At 42.4% G+C, this 23721-nt stretch overlaps 1 protein-coding gene across 1 annotated transcript in view; it reads right to left on the bottom strand.

The window, feature by feature from the left end:
- LOC132379075 (sorbitol dehydrogenase-like) overlaps positions 1–23721 on the bottom strand; it is a 50707-nt gene that overhangs the window by 21209 nt on the left and 5777 nt on the right. Inside the window, exons 3-4 of the mRNA XM_059946613.1 lie at positions 14630–14794; positions 2973–3132 (exon numbers count right to left, since the gene is read on the bottom strand). Coding sequence (XP_059802596.1) covers positions 2973–3132; positions 14630–14794 — 325 coding nt within the window. The remainder of the gene's footprint in view (positions 1–2972; positions 3133–14629; positions 14795–23721) is intronic.

Genomic DNA, 23721 nt, shown 5'->3' with positions numbered 1-23721 from the left:
ACATTATGGGTGGCTTCCGTGTTATAGCTGTTCAGGATTAGTCCTGAAAGAAGTCTCAAATCACTATCCAAAATTTTGAGATACAGAATCAAATTCACTTTCACTGAATTTATGTGAAAAGTAAATCAATACGTATTTTGCTTGATTCACACTTGACACACATGTAGATGGAACAGAAAACTGTGACACAGCATGTTTTCTTGGAATGCAACATCCCCGTAATGCAGTTTTACTGATAAATCTCAGCTTCTCCATCACAGTCAGCAGTTCCCTCCCTGAAAGCACTGTGATTGAACTTGAACACACCATACTATTAGATAGTTCAAGAGAGTCGCTCATGAACAATTTAGCATGGGCGACAAATTGAGGCCTTGTCAGCAATACCCATATCCCAGGGAGACTGGGACATGGAATGGAATGAATAATGATAATGGTAGCAAGATTTTTGTGCAGTGTTATTTTCTGTCACTCAGATTATTCTTGCAGTTTCACTGTCAGCAGGGACTAAATATACCATCAATCTTATACACAGTAAGATCTTAGACAGAGTTACTGTAGAATGTGATGCAATCGAGCTCCAAGAGGGCTACACCCTTGTTGTAGGGTTTAGAGACTTGCGTGCCTCAATGGCCTCTATGTTGATTGGAGTCAGGGCGTTGCGCTTTGACTCTTGGTAGAATCAACCAGGCCAAACAGGTCAAAGGGTAGAGGCCAGACTAAAAGTGGTACATTGGTCTTCCAGGGTGCCAGGGTTGGGGGGGCGGTGTTCAGCTCAGGGCTAACAACCCCGATTGGTCAAAAAAGAAAATCATTATTGCTATCCTGCAGCGTAATATGCAGAAAGCAAGCCATGGACAAATACTCTGAACTCTAGTCTGGAAATTGAATACTTTCTCATTCTAACTTAATAATCCCGTTAAAATGTCAGTTTATAACCCAAAGCAAATTGAAAAATTTTATTATACCAATCATCCTCAGTGCATTACACTGCACTGGTAACACAGGCATATAGCACAATTTCATTTCTCAAAGTTAAAAACTCAAAAGTTGAATTTTTGCATTTCTTCACTTGAGTGATGCAACAATAAACCATAAGTTTATTTTTTTAAAAGAAGATAATTCTCTGAGTGGAAGTTATAATTATAATTATTTCTAGACCTGCTTACTGTAACTAATTTTCTTTGAGATTTATAAGCAACTTAGGCCAGGAAAATTGGCAGTATCAAAATTATCGGAGTATTATTTTGAAATTCAAATTTCTCAATCCTGGGCAGTCTAGCAGAAACTGTGACAGGAAAGCAGACATGCATGAGAATGAAGCTGGACGTACACAGAATGGAGAATGAATCGGGAGTGCATGCAAAGAAATGGACAGATGCTCACTAAAAAAAAGCACCAAGTCTGGATGAACAGCCAACTGTTTCACCGTGTATTAATTTGATTTTCTGGTAATACAGAGAATTAACTAGTCTCAGAGGTGGCCGTAAATAATGCTGTTAGCAAGTTCCACCTGTGAATGACTAACACCTCTTTAGCTTTGAAAGCGAATTCCATTAGGAATAGTGACAGTGCTTCTGAATATCATTCTGAATCCCAGTTCTGTGGAAGTTACCTTTGCATTCCTTTGCCTCAGTGCAGAGCAACAAAGGTTAATACTGATTCAAACTCTCTCACAAACACCACCCCAGTGTGATGCCAGAAGTTTTCTATTTGAATTGACTTCACAAAGTGTTCTCATGTTGTCAAATAAAATGAACACTCCTACAATCATTAGTTAGCATATTACTCGTAGGCAAAGCATTCACAAAAAGAACACTAGAAGCTTTTGTTTGATCTTTATCCCTATAATGTGTCATTATCCTTTGGCAGAGTACTTGTCCTGATGGAATAAACCCCAGTGTTTACTGTTGGTTCACCTTGAGCAAATTAAGTAGGCCTTGATACTGTTCTAATGCAAAGGAAAACTAATGTTCCAAAGAGTTGTATATAAGATGATGAGAGAATAACCAGAGGCTTTTTCCCAGGACTGAAATTGCTAACACAAGGGGGCATAGTTCTAAGATGTTTGAAAGTAGGTACAGGAGCGATGTCAGAGGTAAGTTTTTCACACAAAGAGTGGTAGGTGCGTGGAATGCACTGCTGGCGATGGTGGTGGAGGTGGAAACAATAGGGTCTTTTAAGAGACTCTTAGGTATATGGAGTTTAGTAAAATAGAGGGTTATGGGGTAGGGTAATTCTAGGCAGTTTCTAAAGTAGGTTACATGGTCGGCACAACATTGTGGGCTGAAAGGTCTGTAATGTGCTGTAGATTTCCATGTTCTATGGGTTCCCTTTGGCCAGTGAGCAGTTAAGATTCCTGCTTAATAATATAATGCAGTTTTAAACTTAGCAGGTTAATAAGTATTTGTACACTGTTAAAGTGACAGGCCTGTTTATATCACTGCCTTATATTATTCTCTATGGGGCTTGACAGATATAGATTAAGGTAGGTTAAATTAGTTTTATTTGTCACATGTGTATCGAAACAGCAGTGAAATGCATCATTTTGCGTCAACGACCAACACTTTGCAAGGATTGTGCAGGAGGCAGACCGCAAGTGTCGATATGCTTCTTGCGCCAACATAGCCTGCCCATGCCTCACTAACCCTAACTGTACGTCTTTGGAATGTGGGAGGAAACCAGAGCACCCAGAGGAAACTCACATGGTCACGAAGAGGATGTAGAAAAATTCCTTACAGACAGTGGTGGAAATCAAAATCCGATCAGTGATTGCTGGCACTCTAAAGCCATTGCACTAACCACCTTATATTATAGATTCTTATGCAGATATAAGACAATCTGTCTCCATACCCAAGGATGGGTTTCAACACTACTTCACCTAACCAGTGAGTTCAGGTCCCAGATGGTTTACATTAACAATGATAAAGCTTTTCAAACAGGAAGTAAAAATAATAAGATGCCAGGAAACTAACTTGTAGCAGTAGTTGGCTTTGTGGGCATAAAGTCGACACATGGCCCCATCATCAGGAGGAAAACCACTTGTGAAGCTTGTTGGGGTCAGGTTGTAACGTCCAATTCTAACATAATCATCATTCTCCCTGGGGACACCAGGCTCAATGGAAACCTTGTCACCTGCAGCAATGGGAAAACAAGACACTTAAGGCACAATACAGCTAACGTGAACATTCCATGCAGGCTTTAAGTACTTGGTCTAGTGTGAACTACTTACACTTCAAGTTCAAGTTTATTGTCATTTCAAACCTATATATGTAAACTGCCAAACGAAACAACAATCCTCCGGACACAGTCACACACAACTCCAAAAGTAATATTACTACAAATGAATTAGAAAGTAATATAAATGAGAAATTCTGCAGATGCTGGAGGTCCAGAGCGACACATGCAAAATGCTGGAGGAATTCAGCAGGCCAGGTGGCATCTATGGAAGTGAATAAACAGTTGACATTTCAAGACTGAAGAAGGGTCTCAGCCCGAAATGTCAACTATTTATTCATTTCCATAGATTCTTCCTGACCTGCTAAGTTCCTCCAGCATTTGTGTGTGTGTAATAAATAAGGTGCATTTACAACACAAGTTATAAAGTAACAGCGTAAAGCTACTGCCGGTTCATATGTGATGAGACCTGGATGGTGGCCAGGAGTTCAGTACTCTTATGGCCTGGAGGAAGAAGCTGTTTCCCATCCTAACGGTCATTGTCCTAATGCTACGATACCTCCTGCCTGATGGTGAGGGGCGGGGTCAAAGACATCATTGGACAGACGGGAAGGATAATTGACAATGCTAAGGGCTCTGTGTACGCTCCTGGTTGGGTGGAAGAGAGACCCTGATGATACTGATAGTGGCACTGTTACAGGGATAGCAATCTAAATGGAGTGGAGACACGAATTCAAATGGATGAGAACCAGAATTGCCAGGCTGGGTTAGACTAACACCCTGCTGTCGCCCAGCACACATGTACATCCTGCACTCCCCGCCCCCACTTCCCAACTTACAGACACACTCTCATTCTGCACTGGTCACTTTTCATCATTTATTGCTGCTGTTTCACACTTTTATATGACTGCTTGTTTTATTGTAGTGGTGTCAGGAACATTATACAGTCTTACATAAACATGCACCTTGCACATTATGTCAACCTGTCGATCTTAATGCAATACCTCTCAGGATTCATGCTAATATTTTGTGACTGTATGTGCTGGATTGTAACTATATGTGCTCTGACTCCACAGGAACTACGATTTGTTCAGCTATATATATCTGTATGGTTGAATGACAATAAACTTCATTTGAACTTGAAATGGGACCTTGGCAGTGAAGAAATGTGAATTCAGTTCATTAGCAGAGGGGGAAAAGGAGGGGGTAATGTTCTCTCCAGTGCCTCAAAACCACATCGCCACACCAACGACTGGTCCAAGCAATTAGCTCCAATCCGCTGAAAAGTTTGTATGGACTGATCAAGAACTGATCGGGAAAAAGGCAGTGACAGGTGAAGCATCAGTGAATCGTTTTCCACAATACTGACAAGAGGGCATTGAAGTTGGAAGGTACTGTCTAGCATACTTTAGATTTACTAGAATGTTACCTGGGTTTCAGCACCTAAGTTACAGGAAAAGGCTGAACAAGTTAGGTCTTTATTTTTTGGAGTGTAGAAGGTTGAGGGGGGACTTGATAGAGGTATTTAAAATAATGAGGGGGATAGATCGAGTTGATGTGGATAGGCTTTTTCCATTGAGAGTAGGGGAGATTCAAACAAAAGGACATGATTTGAGAGTTAGGGGGAAAAAGTTTAGGGGTAACAAGAGGGAGAACTTCTTTACTCAGAAAGTGGTAGCTGTATGGAATGAGCTTCCAGTAGGAGTGGTAGGGGCAGGTTCGGTATTGTAATTTAAAGTAAAATTGGATAGGTATATGGACAGGAAAGGAATGGAGGGTTTTGGGCTGAGTGCGGGCCAGTGGGACTAGGTGAATGTAAGCGTCGGCACGGACTAGAAGGGCCGAGATGGCCTGTTTCCGTGCTGTAATTGTTATATGGTTATATGGACTTGCCAAAGAGCAAACCACAGAAACAGCAGCTCATATGCTGCCTGGGTAATCTACAACTTGGCAGCAAAAACAATGAACTCTCCAAACTTCCTGTAAACCCCCCCTTCTCTGGTTCCTTCTCCTTCTTCTCCTACATCTGTCCTACTCTCTCATGGTCCCGTTTCTTTCCACTCTTCCATCCACTCCATCTGCCCATCACCCTCACAATGTTCCTGACCTCACTCATTTGATTCCATGCTCCATCTTTCTTTCCTATCAGATTCAATCGACTGCAGCCCTTTGTTGCCTCCACATACACCTCCCGCTTTTACCACTTTCCTTCTGTACCTGCTTCTCACCACTCCTCTTACTTGCATCCACCTATCACCTGCTAGCTCTTGCACTTCTCCTTCCCTCCCGATTTTGAAATGGCTATCGCACCCTCTATCAGACCAGACAAATGGTCTAAACTTAAAACGTTGACTACCATAGCCATAGATTGCTATAGCACAGGAACAAGCCCACCTGTCCATCTAGTCCATGCCAAACTATTCTTCTGCCTAGTCCCATTGCCCGCACGTGGACCATAGTCCTCCATATCCCTCCCATCCGTGAACTTATCCAAACTTCTCTTAAATGGTGAAATCCCTCCGTAGATGCTGCCTAATCTGAGTTCCTCCAGCAGCTTCTGTGTTGCTACAATGAACCTTGATCTGTATGTAAGCGACCAACAAAGTCTTAGGTTTAGACTCAGAAACAATGGTGACAACTGGTCATGTATGAAAGTGTTTGGGAATATTTGACCCAGAAAGGATTGCCAGTGCCAATCTAGTCTTATAATCAGCCTTATAAGCAATATGTGAATAAATACATGCTACAATCCCTAAACATTTTATGTTACATGGTCAAGTACTGCAATGCAAGTTAATTGGCAGTCACTCCCACTCTACATCTCAAATTCAGTTCCTTTGCAACAAACACACAACATGCTGAAGAATCTCAGCAGATCATTCATGGAAGGGAATAAACAGTAAACATTTCAGGTTGAAACCCTTTATCAGGACCTTTGTATCTGGAATAAAGTTGCATTGAGGTCTGGAATATCGTAGTACTGACAAAATCCAAACTGGGTAAATACTAATGCTGTGGCAGTACTGTAACAGCTTGTCTGCTGTAAACTTGATCTAGAACAAAGCCGATGTAACAGTGAGATTTTGCCTGGTCTCACTGCCCTTTCTGAATGCAATCGTCTTAAGCTAATTCTTGATTTCAAATGTATTGAATTAAATTGGCTGAGAACTAGCTCCTGTGACAGTGAATAGGATGAGGCTGATTACCCATTTCTTCATATTTCCATATGTTTTTAAATTCATTCAAAGTATGTGGACTTTGTAATTCCTAATTGCCCCCAAGGTTATGATTAGTTGTCTTTTTGAACTGCTGTAGTCCTCGAAGTATGAGTGTACGATGATGTTCAAGGGAGTTTTAAGATTTCTTTTATGATGGAGAAGGTGCTCATCAAGTCTCAGAATCAGAGTAAGAATTAGTTTTATTATCACTGTCTTATATGATATGAAACTTGCTTTGTGGCAGCAGAACTGTGCAAAGATATAAAATTAGCTTAATTACAAAACAACTGCAAAAAATAAGGACTAATGAGATAATATTCAAGGATTTATGGACCATTTAGAAAATTGATGGTGGAGGCAAAGAAGCCATTCCGAAAACATTGAGTATGTATCTCCAGGCTCCTGTACCTCCTCCTCTTTCTGATGGTAGTAATGACAAGAGGGCGTGTCCCAAATGCTGATGATCCTTAATGAGAGACGTCACCTTCTTGAGGTTCTGTCTCTTGATGTGTGCTCAGTGGTGGGAGGGTTGTGCCTGTGATGGAGAATTTATGATAACTTGGTGTATTGAGATTTGAACTCAGGTCTTCTATCCTGATCTAGACTGGGTCAGGGTAGGAATGTCAAATGCCAGAGGGCATGCTTTGAAGGCTGGGTGGGGAAGTGTAAAGGTGATGTGAGAGACAAGTTGTTTTTTTAGGCACAGAGTGGTAGATAGACACATGACTATGAAGGGAATGGAATGATATACACAGAAGGGCATTTCATATAAATTGGCACCTCAAGATCAGGATAACACTGTGGGCTGAATGGTCTTTCCACTGCTGCGATTCTCGACAAGAAGCTCAGAGACCTCAACCTTCACCCTGCCTTGTCCAGCTGGATCCTGGACTTCCTGTCAGATCACCAGCAAGTGATAAGAGTGGGCTCTCTCACCTCTGCCCCTCTGACTCTAAGCCCTTTCCTTTACTTGCTATATACCCATGACTGTGCTGCCACCCAAATGTCCAATCTGCTAATTAAATTTACTGACTATACTACATTGATTGGCCTTATCTCAGGCAGCCTACAGAGAAGAAGTCATCACCCTGACACGGTGGTGTCAAGAAAACAACCTCTCCCTCAATGTCGCAAAAACAAAGGAGCTGGTTGTGGACTACAGGAGGAATGGAGACAGTCTAATCCCTATTGACATCAATGGATCTGGGTTGAGAGGGTGAACAGCTTTAAGTTCCTCGGCATACACATCACTGAGGATCTCACGTGGTCTGTACATATTGGCTAGGTGGTGAAAAAGACACAACGGTGCCTCTTTCACCTCAGATGATTGAAGAAGTTTGGTATGGGCCCCCAAATGCTAAGAACTTTGTGCAGGGGAACAATTGAGAGCATCCTGACTGGCTGCATCACTACCTGGTATGGGAACTGTACTTCCCTCAATCACAGCACTCTACAGAGAGTGGTGTAGACAGCCCAGCGCATCTGTAGATGTGAACCTCCCACTATTCAGGATATTTACAAATACAGGTGTGTAAAAAGGGCCCATAGGATCATTGGGGACCCGATTCACCCCAACCACAAACTGCTCCAGTTGCTACCATCCGGGAAATGGTACGGCAGCATAAAAGCCAGGACCAACAGGCTCTGGGACAGCTTCTTCCACCAGGCCATCAGACTGATGAACTCATGCTGATACAATTGTATTTCTATGTTACATTGGCTGTCCTGTTGTATATATTATTTATATAAATTACTATAAATTGCACATTTAGACGGAGATGTAACGTAAAGATTTTTACATGTATATGAAGGATGTAAGTAATAAAGTCAATTCAAATCCAATTCAATTCTATTCTATGTTCAGTTTCTGCACTGCTATTCTTGTAACCTAATTGCTTCACCACCACACTCATCATGAACTTTCTGAGCTTCTGAGGAGCCCCAGCTTAAACTACCTCTGTTTATAACCTGGGAATCTGCTGGGGTCATCTACAGTGTCCAGTAATCCCAATGCTTCCTGCTCTACACTGGAGAGATCTGTAGTAAATTGGGGGACCACTTCGTTGAGCAACTCCGCTCCATCTGTCACATGCTGAACTTCCCAGTGGCCAAGCATTTTATTCAAATTCCCATTCCAACATGTCTGTCTGTGGCCTCCTCTTGTGCCAAGACGAGGCCACCTTCAAGTTGGAGAGCAACACCTTAAATACCATCTGGGTGGCCTCTAACTTGACGGCAAGAATATCGATTTCTCCTTCAGTAAATAAATTCCACCCCCCCCCCATTCCCCACACTGACCTTTTACCTCTCATCACCTGCCTATTACTTCCTCCACCCCTCCCCGGGTCTCCTCCTCTTTCTCCTACGGTCCACTCTCCTCTCCTATCAGATTCCTTATTCTCCAGCCCTTAACCTTCTTCTCCCACCTGGCTTCACCTATCACCTTTCAGCTAGCCTCCTTCCCCTAATCCACCTTCTCCCTTCCTTCTCAACCCTGAACAAGGACCTTGGCCCAGAACATTGACTGTTTATACTTTTCCATAGATCTGCATGACCTGTTGAGCTCCTCTAGCATTCTGTGTGCATTGCTTCTGCTTCTAAGTGCTGACATCATTCTGGAGAATCACTTCTCTGCCCTATTCAATGTGCTTACATCCTTGTTATATTGTGATAATAACAAGAATGTTTCATCTACCTGTCCTGCTATCATCGGGATCTGCACCACAAGATCCAGTGAATGGCTTTATCTCATTAACAGATGGAATGCTGATATGTCTAGTCTGATACCAACGTGATCCAAACCTATTTCAAGATGAGAGATCTAAGGTGGGAAGGTAAGGACATCCAATATAGATGGGACTGGTTTTAACTCCATGGAAAATCATCAACCACTCAAGTCCATAAAATTTACCAACTCCAAAGGTGAGGGAAATTCACTTAATTAGTTTTGTCCTTCGCTAATTTCCCCTATATCAAGGAAGCAAGAAGATTGTTACAAGAAGATTGCATCCATTGTCCATCCCTTCCTACCTTCATTTATAGCAAAGTTTTTCTAGTAAATGTATTGCTAGGCCAATTCTGGATGCATTAAAAGTCAAAAGTCAAGAGCTGCTTTTCCAGGAGTTAAACCTCCTTCTCCAGAATGAAATAAAACAAAAGTGCTGGAAGAACTCAACAGGTCAGGCAGTATCTGTAGTGGGAAATGGACAACTGATGTTCCAAGTCCAGATCATTCACCTGGATCTGAAATGTTGATTGTCCATTTCCCTTCATGGATGCTGCTTAATCTTGAGTTCCTCCAGCTATTTGTTTTTCTTTGCTTTGGATTCCAGGATCTACAATCTTTTGTGTCTCCCTTTTTCCAAGGACATTAGTTTGGCTTTATAGGGAAGATTAACCAGAATGACTCATGGACAGGTTTTACGAATCAAAACCTGAGTGTTAAAGTTTTTAGGATGTGATAGGATTTGGTGGAAGAAACTTAAGAGTCCTTCTCTGTTTTACGTGCTCTGTTCCAAATCTACAGTATACTAATTTCTATGATTTTCTTAACATTTTCTGTTCAAGTAGCTGATAGTCATATCAGATATGATAGACTAACCCTTCTGAACATCTGGGATCCTCTGCTTGTGCAATCCATGGGAGATTCATCTCTTACACTGCCACTACCTCGGAAGAAGCGCTAGAGGCGAGGGAGAAGAGCCGGCATCCTGGTGAGACTGCGACGGCATGCAAATTGACCGCCACTCCCTAGCATATTCCTGGCTAATGTTTAGTCCCTCAATAACAAGCTTTGTAAACTGACAGGCAGAATCTCCTGTTAGCGGGAAGCAAAGGAATGCAACATTTTGTGCTTCATGGAGACCTGACTGACAGAGGAGATACCGGATCATGCCATTGAGCCCTCTGGGTTTTCCCTGTTCCTGGCAGATAGGTCAAAAAATCTCACTGGGAAGAGTAAAGGAGGAGGGGTATGGTTCATGGTCAATAGTGCTTGGTTGACCCCCAGAACATGCATGGATTCAAATCCTTTTGTTCCCTAGATCTGGAAGACCTGGTGCTGCTGTGCAGACCCTACTGGCTGCCTAGGGAGTTCACGGCTGTTATCATCACAGCGGTGTACATTCCACAGCAGGCTGATACTGACCTGGCTCTCGAGGAACTGAACGAGACCATCAACACGCTGGAGACTGCACACCCAGAGGCTGCCTTCATCATCGCCGGTGACTTTAATCATGCATTGCTGACGAAAGTCTCTCTGAAGTTTTGTCAGCACATCCAGGTGAGCACTCGTGGAGATAACACACTTGACCACTGCCACATTCCCTTCCGCAATGCTTACATCCTCCTTCACCCAGCCTTTGGAAAATCAGATCACTCTTCGATCAAGACTTTACTGATGTACAAGCAGAAGCTGAAACAGGCAGTCACTGTTGGTCCAACCAATCGGCCTCCATGCTGCAGGACTGTTTTGATGATGGAAACTGGAACGTCTTCCATGATGAGGACGTCTCCAAGTTCACTGATGGAGCCACATGCTTCATCCGGAAGTGCTTCGATGACGCTGCCCCCCAGAAGTCAGTCATGGTCTTCCTGAACCAGAAACCCTGGATCCATGTGAGCAGCTTCAGTGACATTGCGCTTACATCACTGGAGATCAACTAGAGCTCAAGAAAAGCAGCTATGATCTGTGCAAAGCTATCAAGGCTGCGAAACAACAATATAGGGAGAAGACTGAGTCAAGATTCACAACAAATAGCACACCTGACTTGTGGCGAGGGCTGCATACCATCAAGGACTTCAAAGCCAAACGCCGTGGTGCTGCCAACGTCGCCCCGTCTCTCCCAGATGAGCTCAATCACTTGTATGTTCGGTTCGATGTCGCTAACTCTGAGCCTCCGAGGAAAGCCACCACTACAATCTGCAACCTGGTCATCTGAGGCTGAGGTACACAGGTGTTTCCAACAAGTGGATAGTCGCAAGCCTGTGCGACTGGACGGCATCCCAGGGTGAGTACTTAGCACAACTAGCAGGTGTGTTTACAGACATATCTAATCTCTCCCTCTCCCAGTATAAAGTGCCCTCCTGCTTCAAATTATCCACCATTGTCCCTGTACCAAAATAGACCAAAGCATCATACTTGAACGACTGGCATCCTGTCGCACTCACCTCAATAATAAGCAAGTGCTTTGAAGGGATGGTCAAAGATTACTTCTGCAGCTTGCTACCACCCAAACTGGACCCCCTACAATTCGCCTACCGATACAACCGATCAACAGATGACACAATAGCCACTGCTCTACATACCGTCCTTACACATCTAGAGAAGAAGAATGCTTATGTGAGAATGCTGTTCTTGGACTACAGTTCAGCATTCAACACCATAGTTCCATCCAGGCTCGACAAGAAGCTCAGAGACCTCGGCCTTGACCCTGCCTTGTTGCAGCTGGATCCTGGACTTCCTGTCAGATTGCCAGCAGGTTGTAAGAGTGGGCTCCCTCACCTCCATCTCTCTGATTCTCAATACAGGAGCCCCTCAGGGCTGCATACTGAGTCCCCTCCTTTACTCCCTGTATACCAGTGGTTCCCAACCTTTTCTATGCCCCACACCCCTAGGAAATGTTTGATTAATGTTTGCACCCCCTACAAAAGTAAAATCACATTTGAAGATGAAGAAGTCTAATTTCTAATTTTTGAACCACATACAATACTACAGGTGAACAAGTTGAACTTAAAAAAATAAGCTTTTAACTCAGTGCATAAAATGCAAATATAAATTGAGCAATTAAATTCTAATTTATTCAGAAAAAATTGTAAACAGTAAAATCAATCCCAATTGTGAACATAAAATTCAATGACATCTTTGCTGCTGCTTCTCATTCATGATTTGGTCAAAACATGGAACTTTCTTGCTGATTGCGATCCGCAGGTCTGCCTGTGGATTCAGGCGATTCCTAGATTTTGTCTTGATTGACAAAAGAGAACTGAATCCAGATTCACACAAGTATGTTGTTGCAAATGGAATGAGGACATGGAGTGCTTTTCCACCAAGTCTTGGGAACATATCCAGTGCTGCACACCAAAACTCCTCCAAAGTCTTTGATATCTAAATCATGTTTGGCAAAGAAGTCTTTCACCAGCTGCATCACATCCTTTGCAGTTGTGTTTGTTTTCAGATCTTTACAAAACAGGAAATCTTCCTTCACAGCACCATCATTGACATACCTCACTAATGTGATGAGTTGGAGTGCGCTTGGGACAAATGTTACTACCATTTCTCAAGGCGCACTGGCAGCTGGCTGAGTGATGACTCGTGACTCATCACGCAAGCACACAAGCCACTGGGTGCGGGCACCCCAGGTTGGGAACCCCTGCTATATGCCCATGACTGCATCATCACTCACAGCTTCAATCTGCTAATTAAATTTGCCGACAACACTACATTGATTGGCCTTATCTCAAACAATAATGACGTCGCCTACATAGGGAAGAAGTCATCTCTCTGACACAGTGGTATCGATAAAACAGCCTCTCCCTCAATGTCACAAAAACAAAGGAGCTGGTTGTGGATTACAGAAGAAATGGAGACAGGCTAACCCCTATTGACATCAATGGATCTCGGGTTAAGAGGGTAAACAACTTCAAGTTCCTCAGCATCTATATCACCAAGGACCTCATGTGGTCTGTACACACCAGCTGTGTGTGAAAAAGGCACAACAGCGCCTCTTTCATTTCAGACAGTTGAAGAAGTTTGGTATGGGCCCCCAAATCCTAAGAACTTTCTACAAGGGCACAATTGAGAGCATCCTAACTGGCTGCATCACTGCTGGTATGGGAACTGTACCTCCCTTAATCACAGGACTATGCAGAGAGTGGTGTGGACAGCCCAACGCATCAGTAGTTGTGAACTTCCCATGATTCAGGACGTTTACAAGGATAAGTGTGCAAAAAGAGCCCACAGGATCATTGGGGACCCAAGCCATCCCAACCACAATCTATTCCAGCTGCTACCATCCAGGAAGCGGTACTGCAGCATAAAAGCCAGGACCAACAGGCTCTGGGACAGCTTCTTCCACCAGGCCATCAGACTGATAAACTCACGCTGACTTGAGAGGGCTTTATATTACACTGAATGTTCTATTTATTATAAATCACTATGATTGCACATTGCACATTTATATGGAGACATACCATAAAGATTTTTACTCATGTATGTGAAGGATGTAAGAAATAAATTCAATTCAATTCAATTAAATGTACAATAAATCGAATATAAATACAAAATCCTTCATCTAGAGACTGAACCCACAATCAGAAATAGTTGATGAAATTCACCCAAACGGAGGAGGAAATTCAGAAATCAGAGCTGCAAATGGACTTGGGAGTCCTTGTGTCGTATTCCCTAAAGGTTAACTTGCAGGTTGAGTCAGTGGTGATGAAGGTCATTTGAGAGGACTGGAATATAAAAGCAAGGATGTAATATTGAGGCTTTATAAAGCATTGGTCAGATAGCAGTTGCAATACAGTGGGCAGTTTCAGAGTTTTGGCCCCTAAAAAAGGAAGGATGTGCTGGCAATGCAGAAAGCACATTCATGAGAATGATCCCGGGAATGAAAAGGTTAACACGTGAGGCATGCTCTGGGCTTGTATTTGCTGGTCTACAGAACAATGAGGGGGATCACACTGAAACCTATAGAAACACTGAATATCGAATATTGAAAGGCTAGATCGAGTGGACATGGACAAGATGTTTCCTATAGTAGGGGAGTCTAGGTCCAAACAGCACAGCCTCAGCATACAGGTACGTCCCTTTAGAACAGACATGAGGAGGAACTTCTTTAGCCAGAGGGTGGTGAATCTGTGGAATTCACTGCCACAGATGGCTGTGGAGGCAAGATGATTGGGTATGCTTAAAGTACAGAATGATAATTACTTAAGGGCATTAAGGGTTATGGGGAGAAGGCAGGTGAGTGGGGTAGAGAAGCTATGGTGGAAAAGCAGTGCAGATTTGATGGGCCAAATTCTGCTCCTGTGTATTATGGTCTTATGGTCTAAATTAGCTTTAAGTATTTAAGAGGAAGCTATATAAATGTGAGGGAGGCAGTGCCGGATAAAGTGGAGAAGGCTTCAGTTAAATACCAGAAGGAACTAACTTGCCTGTGTCTCTATTGCAATTTTACCTCTGAATTATAATGTTCTCCCAGCATCTTTTGCAATACAGATCTCTATAGACTGACCTACTTTCAGATGAGTCACACCACAGGAGACTTTAGTCACGGTACCCGAGGCTTCATGCCCAAGAACTAAGGGCTTCTTGATAACAAAGTCTCCCAGTTTTCCTTCTTGCCAGAAATGGATGTCGGTACCGCAGATCCCTACAGAATTTATCTTCAATATAACCTCTGGGGGAAAAAAAAGCATGAAACATTGAAAACATTGCAATCTGAAACAGAAAGTATTTTTTCAGTGTAAAATGTAGAATGTTAGGGACAATATAAAGCAGATAGCACAACCATATACTACTGCATGGATGATGGAAAGAGATATGGTACTATTAGTTGATAATGCCAATCAAAGCTTATTGTGTGTATCTTTCTGGAAGGAATTGTTAGAAAAAAAATGTATCAATGGCAGATCAAAGGTCAGAAATTTCATTTTGTTTTTTTTTTGTTTTCTGCAGAATATGGACAATACTGCCCCAACAGTTTCGATTAGTCATTATCCTGAACAAATGTTCACAAGCCACCTTTATGATCTGTTACATAAAATACACTGCAGATGCTGGGGTCAAAGCAACACACATAATGCGCAGGAGGAACTCAGCAGGTCGGGCAGCATCTGTGGAAACAAACAGTCAGCGTTTCCACAGATGTCGCCCGACCTGCTGAGTTCCTCCAACGTGTTGTTCATGATCTGTTGCAGCTTTAATTCCATTGATGCATTCATGCAGGTTTATTCCTTCAGGCTGGGTGAGACCAGAACTAACAGTCATAGGTTTTGGGTGAAAGGTGAAATAGTTAAGGAAATCTGGGAGGGGGCATCTTCATTCTGAGTGAAGAAGCCAGACACTATTACTACCTGGTTCGGTGCAGTGTCTTATCATAATATACAAAAACTATGGCTGAACAGGGGAGAACAGCAGAAAAGCTCATTTGCTGCAATCTACCATCAGTGCACGACTTGTATGCGTCCAGGACAAAGAAGCAGACAGGAAAAATCACTGCAGACAACACCCATGAGTAAAATCAGGACTTTCGGTAGATGGCCGCATGTGCAAATGTTCCAACTATCTCAGGAACCAACCAAAGGTGCTTTTTTCATTGTAAATTTGTTTTCTACAATCCAAAGATAATTCTACTTCAAGAATATCGGGTACTGCAGGGGTACTCCATCAGTGAGCTGCTCGTTGACCGGAGTAGCTGGACTGGTGTTGGCGGCGGAGCTGGCCGAGGTGTCAAAGGTGCCCATTGGGATATCCATCTTGTTTGGTGGAGGGACATCAACATGGGAGCTGTGCAGCCTCGATAGTAGTGAGAACTAGGCCTCAAGCCTCAGGCTTGCTGCTGCTGACCAGCTGAGCAACAAAGAAGGACCACACCATGGTTAAGCTTGGCTGGGGCTTAGCCTCACCTTTCAGTGCTGCCCTCCCATGTTCAAGTGATGGAATGACAGGCCAGACTGCATGCATCTGTACAGTCGGCCCTCCTTATCCGTGAGCACCCCTCGCGGATACCAAAAAATGCAGATGCTCAAGTCCCTTATTCAAACTGGCTCAATGCGGTGGACCTTAGGACCCAGCAGAATCCCAGACCTTATTTAACCTTTCTCAGTCTGCTGGACATTAGGATCCAGCGGCGCTGCTCTGAATCCACAGTGTTTCTGTTCACGAAAATAATCACGATCATGATTGAAAATAAAGTGGAAACAAAAAGCAATTGGAAAGAGGTGAAATGCCATCGGTCATTGGAAAAGTGTTAGGCTACAGTCGGTCAACGATCGAAACAATTTTAAAGGATAAAGTGAGAAAGGCTCTGCCCCAATGAAAGCTACAGTTATTAATAAACAATGCAATGCAATGGTTTAATTATTGGGTTTTGGGTTTTTGATCCTCCACATCAACCCGGCACGGTGGAGAGCTCACTCAGGAGCGATCTGTCACTGGATCAAACTTGGGAACTTCTGTTCCCAAGCCCAGCACTGAAACGTACGTTCTTAAGCGTTTTATATGCATAGAAAGATAAAATATATACCATATACTAAGACAAACATGTGACTAACTGACGCTAAATAACACTGGATGTACCTGTTCTGACTTACTTAGTAAGAGAACTTCTGACTTTTTTCGATCCCAATCCACAATAACCCATGCACATCCTCCCATTTACTTTAAATCATCTCTAGATTACTTATAATACCTAATAAAATGTAAATGCTATGTAAAATAGTTGTAAAACTACATTGTTTAGGAAATAATGACAGGAAAATAAAGTCTGTACATGCTCAAACAACAAGTGTTGAAGAGCACTTCCGGGTTTTCGCGATTGGTTGAATTCGCGCATGCAGAATTCGCGGATAAGGAGGGCCAACTGTACATTGCTGGGAGTCTGTACCATCAATTCCTGGACATTGTTGCTCAGGTTCTTGGACTATATATGTTTTTTTTTAAATGAATATGCTTCTTTGCTTGATAGTTTAAATTATATTACTCGTTATATTTGGATGTTTGCTTGCTATTTTGAATGCTTTGCACCTTGGCCCCAGAGGAATGTTCTCATTCAGCTGTATCTATGTATGGTTTGAATGATAATTAAACTTGATTTGACTTGATTTGATGTCTTTCCTAACAGCTCCCTTCTGGATAGTGCGAAAAAGCTATTAAAACAAAAACTTCACACCATCTTAAAACTTTCTTCTCCTAGGAAGTTAATCTGATCAAACAGACTAGTTAGCCACCCCTTCTACCTGTCATGCCCATCACAGCACTGCACTGTAAACGCCTTAAATTAATTTTTATAAAGCTGTTTACATTATAAATGGATGTTGGTAGTTACGTTTTTTTGCATATTTATTCCATTCTATTAGAGGCTGGTGAAAGTGTAGAACAAACTGCAAATACAAGTGGTGTATGCGAGCTCAATTTTAACACTCAATAGAAATCTGATAGGTACATGGATAATAAGGATATGAAGGAATATGCTTCCAGTGCAGGTCAGTGGGAGCAGCTGTTTAAATGTTCAGCACAGTCTAGATGGGCCAAAAGGTCTGTTTCTGTGATGACATATTTGTACTTATAACTTTATTTTTATTTAATTCTTTATTGTTTATAATTGTTGAATGTTGTCTTTGTTGCATGTTGCACCACACACTAATACATTTAAATATCTGTGGCAACCTTTTCTCAACCTTTTTGCCCTGCAGAAACCTTTGAAATAATTTTCAGGTCTCAGGGAACCCCTGTGTTAAAATTATTATATCTACAGCTCACAGTACATTAGCATGATTAGTAAATTATATATATAACAACTCAAAAATAATTATAAATGCTCTTTTGAATCTTTCTTGAAATTAACCTCTTTCTTTCCCTTTCATAAATTTTAAAAACTCATAAGGCAAACAAAATAAATTTCTGTTAAATAATTAGCTTAAGCCAAAATGGGATTTAGTTTTTCTAAAGGTAGGCTCAGTAGATTTAATTTAAATAAAGGCTGTAAATTGATTTTAATTAATGCTATTTACAGCATGAAAATTTACTGACAATGTTGAATTGTAAAGTTACTAAAAACCACAAGCCAAAGCAATATGAATGAAAATATAGCTTAAGACACAATTCTACACAATACTCCAAAAAAACATTTTCTTACTAAGTAACATATATGATCAGGCTCAAATACAGGCCTAGTATGGGAAACTGGTGTTAATTTTTTTGCTGCAAAAAATTCTGGGTCAAACTTGAGATAAGCACACATGGATTTCACCTTCAACTGAAACGAGATGATTTCTGTCCTTGCTCTTGATGCTTGTTAAATTCATGTAAGAGGTTGAAAACTGCAGCAAAATGTTCATTGTTTTCCTATGAATGGCAGGATACTCTTCTTTTCCAGAAATCCAGAACTCGTCTGGGGCAGGTCAGTAAATCTGATATTGAGTGCACAATTGGACTGCAGTCTTCAGTGTGTACAGGAAGTTGGGGAGGGAGAGGCTGGCATCAAAGCTCAGGTTGTGCTCGGAAAACACACTTCACACTCATCAGCCTACCGTCCTCCCCAATCCTGCGATACTGTGCTCACCAATTATCAACTGCCTCCTCTTACTCAAGTCAAGTCAAGTCAACTTTTATTGTAATTTCGACCATAACTGCTGGTACAGTGCATAGTAAAAATGAGACAACATTTTTCAGGACCATGGTGTTAATAACACAGTACAAAAATCTAGACTGAACATACTAATATAAAAAAAACAACACAGAGAAAGCTACACTAGACTACAGACCTACACTGGACTGCATAAAGTGCACAAAACAGTGCAGGCATTACAATAAATAATAAACAGGACAGTAGGGCAAGGTGTCAGTCCAGGCTTGGGGTATTGAGGAGTCAGATAGCTTGGGGGAAGAAATAATTACATAGTCTGGTCTTGAGAGCCTGAATGCTTCAGAGCCTTTTTCCAGACGGCAGGAGGGAGAAGAGATTGTTTGAGGGATGCATGGGGTCCTTCATAATGCTGCTTCCTTTGCGGATGCAGCGTGTAGTGTAAATGTCCGTGATGGCAGGAACAGGGACCCCGATGATCTTCTCAGCTGACCTCACTATCCGCTGCAGGGTCTTGCGATCCAAGATGGTGCAATTTCCGAACCAGGCAGTGATGCAGCTGCTCAGGATGCTCTCAATACAACCCCTGTAGAATGTGATGAGGATGGGGGGGTGGGAGATGGACTTTCCTCAGCCTTCGCAAAAAGTAGAGATGCTACTGGGCTTTCTTTGCTATGGAGCTGGTGTTGAGGGACCAGGTGAGATTCTCGGTCAGATGAACACCAAGAAATTTGGTGCTGTTTACGATCTCTACCAAGGAGCCGTTGATGTTCAGTGGGGAGTGGCTGCTCTGTGCCCTCCTGAAGTCAACAACCATCTCTTTTGTTTTGTTCACATTCAGAGACAGGTTGCTGGCTCTGCACCAGTCCGTCAAAAACTAAGAATAGACTCAATCAAATAAACGCAGTCCTACTGTACACTGCAATACTGAGCAGAGAGACTAATGAGATTGCTAAGGGGCAGTTACTGCCCAGCACTGCGAGTGCTAGCATCAAGCAAACTTTAAAAAATGTTTATTTTTTCTAATCACAATCTCTTGTGGAACCCCTAGTGACTTCTTGCAGAACCCCAGTTAAGAAACCCTGGTGTGTGGTGAATAAAGTTGATCCTTAATCAACTAATATCAAAGAAGATACTAAAAGCTTTTTTAAGTATACAAAGGGTAAAAGAGAGTTGAGGGTAGATATAGGACCAATAGAAAATGACACTGGAGTTATTGTAATGAGAGACACAGAGATGGCACAGCAACTGAATGCGTATTTTGTATCAGTCTTCACAGTGGAAGACATCTGCAGAATACCGAACATTCAAGAGGGTCAGGGGAGTTAAATATGTGCAGTGAAAATTAGGACTCAGAAGGTGCTCGATGCTTAATGGACTGAGGGTGGATAAATCTCCTGGACCTGATGGAATGCACCCTCGGATTCTGAAGGAAGTAGCTGGAGAGATTGTAGAGTCACTAATGATGATCTTTCAAGAATCAATAGATTCTGGCATTGTACCAGATGACTTGCAAATGTTACTCCGCTATTTAAGAAGGGTGGGAGGCAGCAGAAAGGAGACTATAGACCTATTAGTCTGACATCAGTGGTTGGAAAGTTGTTGGAATTGATTGTTAGGGATGAGATTACAGAATACCTGGGGGCACACGATAAAATAGGCCAAAGCCAGCATGGTTTCCTGAAAGGAAAATCCTGCCTGACTAACCTACTGCAATTTTTTGAGGAAATTACAAGCAGGGTAGACAAAGGAGATGCAGTAGATATGGTGTACTTGGATTTTCAGAAGGCCACACATGAGGATGCTTAACAAAAGCCCAAGGAATTACAGGGGAGATACTAGCATGACTGCAGTATTGGCTGATCAGCAGAAAACAGAGTGGGAATAAAGGGATCCTATTCTGGCTGGCTGACGGTTACCAGTGGAACTCCACAGGGGTCGGTGTTGGGACTGCTTCTTTTTACAATGTATGTCAATGATTTGGACTATGGGATTAATAGATTTATGGCTGAACTTGCCAATGATACAAAGAAAGGTGGAGGAGCAGGTTGTGTTGAGGAAACAGAACCTGCAGAGAGAATTAGATAGTTCAGGGGAATGGGCAAAGAAGTGGCAAATGAAGTGCAATGTTGGAAAGTGTATGGTCATGCACTTTGGTGGAAGGAATAAATGGGCAGACTATTATTTAGATGGGAGAGAATTCAAAATGCAGAGATGCAATGGGACTTGGGAGTCCTTGTGCAGGATACCCTATGGTGAAGAAGGTGAATGTAATGTTGGCATTCATTTTTAGATGTATAGAATATAAGAGCAGGGATGTAATGTTGAGGCTTTATAAGGCACTCGTGAGACCACACAGAGTATTGTGCGCAGCTTTGGGCTCCTTATTTTAGAAAGGATATACTGACATTGGAGAAGGTTCAAAGTTTAACGAGAATGATTCCAGGAATGAAAGGGTTACCATGTGAGGAATGTCTGGCAGCTTTTGGGCTGTAATTCCTGGAGTTCAGGAGAATGAGGGGAGGACCTCATAGAAACATTCCGAATGTTAAAAGGCCTGAACAGATTAGATATGGCAAAGTTATTTCCCATGGTAGGGGAAGTTAGGACAAGAGGGCACGACTTCAGGATTGAAGGACGTCCATTTAGAACAGAGATGCGGAGAAATTACTTCAGTCAAAATGTGGTAAAGCTGTGGAATTTGTTGCCACTCGGAGCTGCGGAGGCCAAGTTATTGGGAGCATTTAAGGCACAGACTGATAGGTTCTTGATTAGCCAGGGCATCAAAGGATATGGGAAGAAGGCAGGAGAGTGAGGATGACTGGAAAAATTGGATCAGCCCATAATTGAATGGCAGAGCAGAATCGATGGGCCTAATAGCCTGCTTGTGGTCCTATATCTTATGGTCTTAATCCCTGAGTGTGGAACAAACTGTAGGTTTTCATAAATAAAACAGCTCAGGCATTTTACGCTTAAGGGAAACTGCAACATCTCCTTTATTGTGAACCAAACAAAGAGCATAGAGCGCAGTAAAAAAAAACTTCACGCCATTACGTCATCATGTCAGACCAGCCTCTTAAGCAGAACTCCAACTCAATGCTGGTACTTGTGAATTATGCCTATGTTTCTACCCATAACATTACCCTACAGAACTGTCACTGGAAGTGGATGATGCGGGTTCAATTGCAACATTTAAGAGAAGTTTGGATAGGTAGCTGAACAGGAGAGGTACGGACGGGAAATAGTCTAAGTGTAGGTAAATGGACCAGGCAGAAACAAGTTGCCATGCACTGGATAGGGCAAAGGGCTTGTTTCTGTGTGGTGGCACTGTATAAAAATATGTTGGAGCATTGAGAAAAAAATTCACGTCATTACTCCAACAGTAGCCACTAACTATACCAGACCTAATACAATGGCTTAATTAACTGAATCAGAATCAGGTTTACTATAACTGGCGTAACTTATAAAATTTGCTATTTTGCAGCAGCAGTACATTGCACACAAAATATAGTGTAAATTTCAATAAGAAATATATATAAAAATAAACTAGTGAAAAGGGAGAGCAAAAATAGTGAGGTAGTGGAGTGTTTTCCTGCAAGGTCAGTCTTTGAGCTTTGTAGCTGTCAGTTCTACTTTCAAAGTCCAAGGTACATTTATTATTGAAGTATGATAATACTTTGGTAACTTATGGTAACTTACCTTATGGTAACTTTGAGAATCATCTGCATGCAGGCAGCCACAAAAACAAAGCAACCCCAAAATAACCCATTAAAAAAAACCATCAAACATGCATAGAGAAAGAAAGAACAAATCTTCAGAACTGGAGTTTCACAAATGGCATAAAACAAATTGTGCAAACAATAAAAGTAAGCAAATAGCTTCAGAACTGGAATTTTATGAAGCCAGGCATCACTTGCAGGCATGGTTCATTGCAAAGCCGGATGTAGTGATGCAAGAACACAGGCGCAAAGCCAGGCATCAGTGCAGCCAGCACTGCAATTTAGCATAGAGCAGAGTAAAAGTTCTGGATCAGTGACCAGAACAAGGCCTCACTTCACCTTTGTCTCAACACCTTAGCCTTTTCAATCTGAGGGATTCGACACCTTGAGGCAGGAAACATGTTCCCGATGTTGGGGGAGTCTAGAACCAGAGGCCACAGTTTAAGAATAAGGGGTAGGCCATTTAGGACGGAGTTCAGGAAAAACCTTTTCACCCAGAGTTGTGGATCTATGGAATGCTCTGCCTCAGAAGGTAGTGGAGGCCAATTTTCTGGATACTTTCAAGAAAGAGTTAGATAGAGCTCTTAAAGATAGCAGAGTCAAGAGATATGGGGAGAAGGCAGGAACGGGGTACTGATTGTGGATGATCAGCCACGATCACATTGAATGGCGGTGCTGGATCGAAGGGCCGAATGGCCTAATCCTGCACCTATTGTCTATTGACCTGGCGTACAAGTCATCCAAACATTAGTTTGGTTTGTTCCTCACTCTCAGATTGCTCTAGAGTCTGGACCCCGCCACTACAATATGGCCCATACCCAACCTTTCCAATTCAGCCTGGCAATCAGACATCGGGACTTTCCTCGTTCTCGGGGACACAATTCTGCCTTGACGATGCTTCGACACCAACTCCACTTGCAGAAACCTGAGCACAACTATCTAGTCCATCAGTCCAGTGCACTTCAGAAGCAAACGAATATACTTAGAGGAGCCAGCTATAAATGGGATTTTAAAACAGAGCCCTGTCTGTTCTACATTAAAAGATTCCACTGTACTATTCTGAGGAACAGTGGCCATGTTCTCCCAGTACAGTGGCCAACATTTATCACTCAACTATTATCTCTCACTAAGGACCCCACCACTAAGGACTTCCACCACCTTCAACAGGACCCCATCATTAAGGACATCTTCCCTCTCTATCCCTCTCTGCTTTTTGCAGGGATCGTTCCCTCTGCGACTGCCTGGTCCACACGTCCCTCCCCACAAATCTCCCACCTGGCACTTATCCCTACAAGCGTAAGT

This window comes from Hypanus sabinus, chromosome 21 (assembly GCF_030144855.1).
Source record: "Hypanus sabinus isolate sHypSab1 chromosome 21, sHypSab1.hap1, whole genome shotgun sequence".
In the NCBI taxonomy this organism is placed as follows: Eukaryota; Metazoa; Chordata; class Chondrichthyes; order Myliobatiformes; family Dasyatidae; genus Hypanus; species Hypanus sabinus.
Note: the sequence above shows the minus strand (reverse complement) of the source record. Positions and strands in the feature narration are given on the sequence as shown.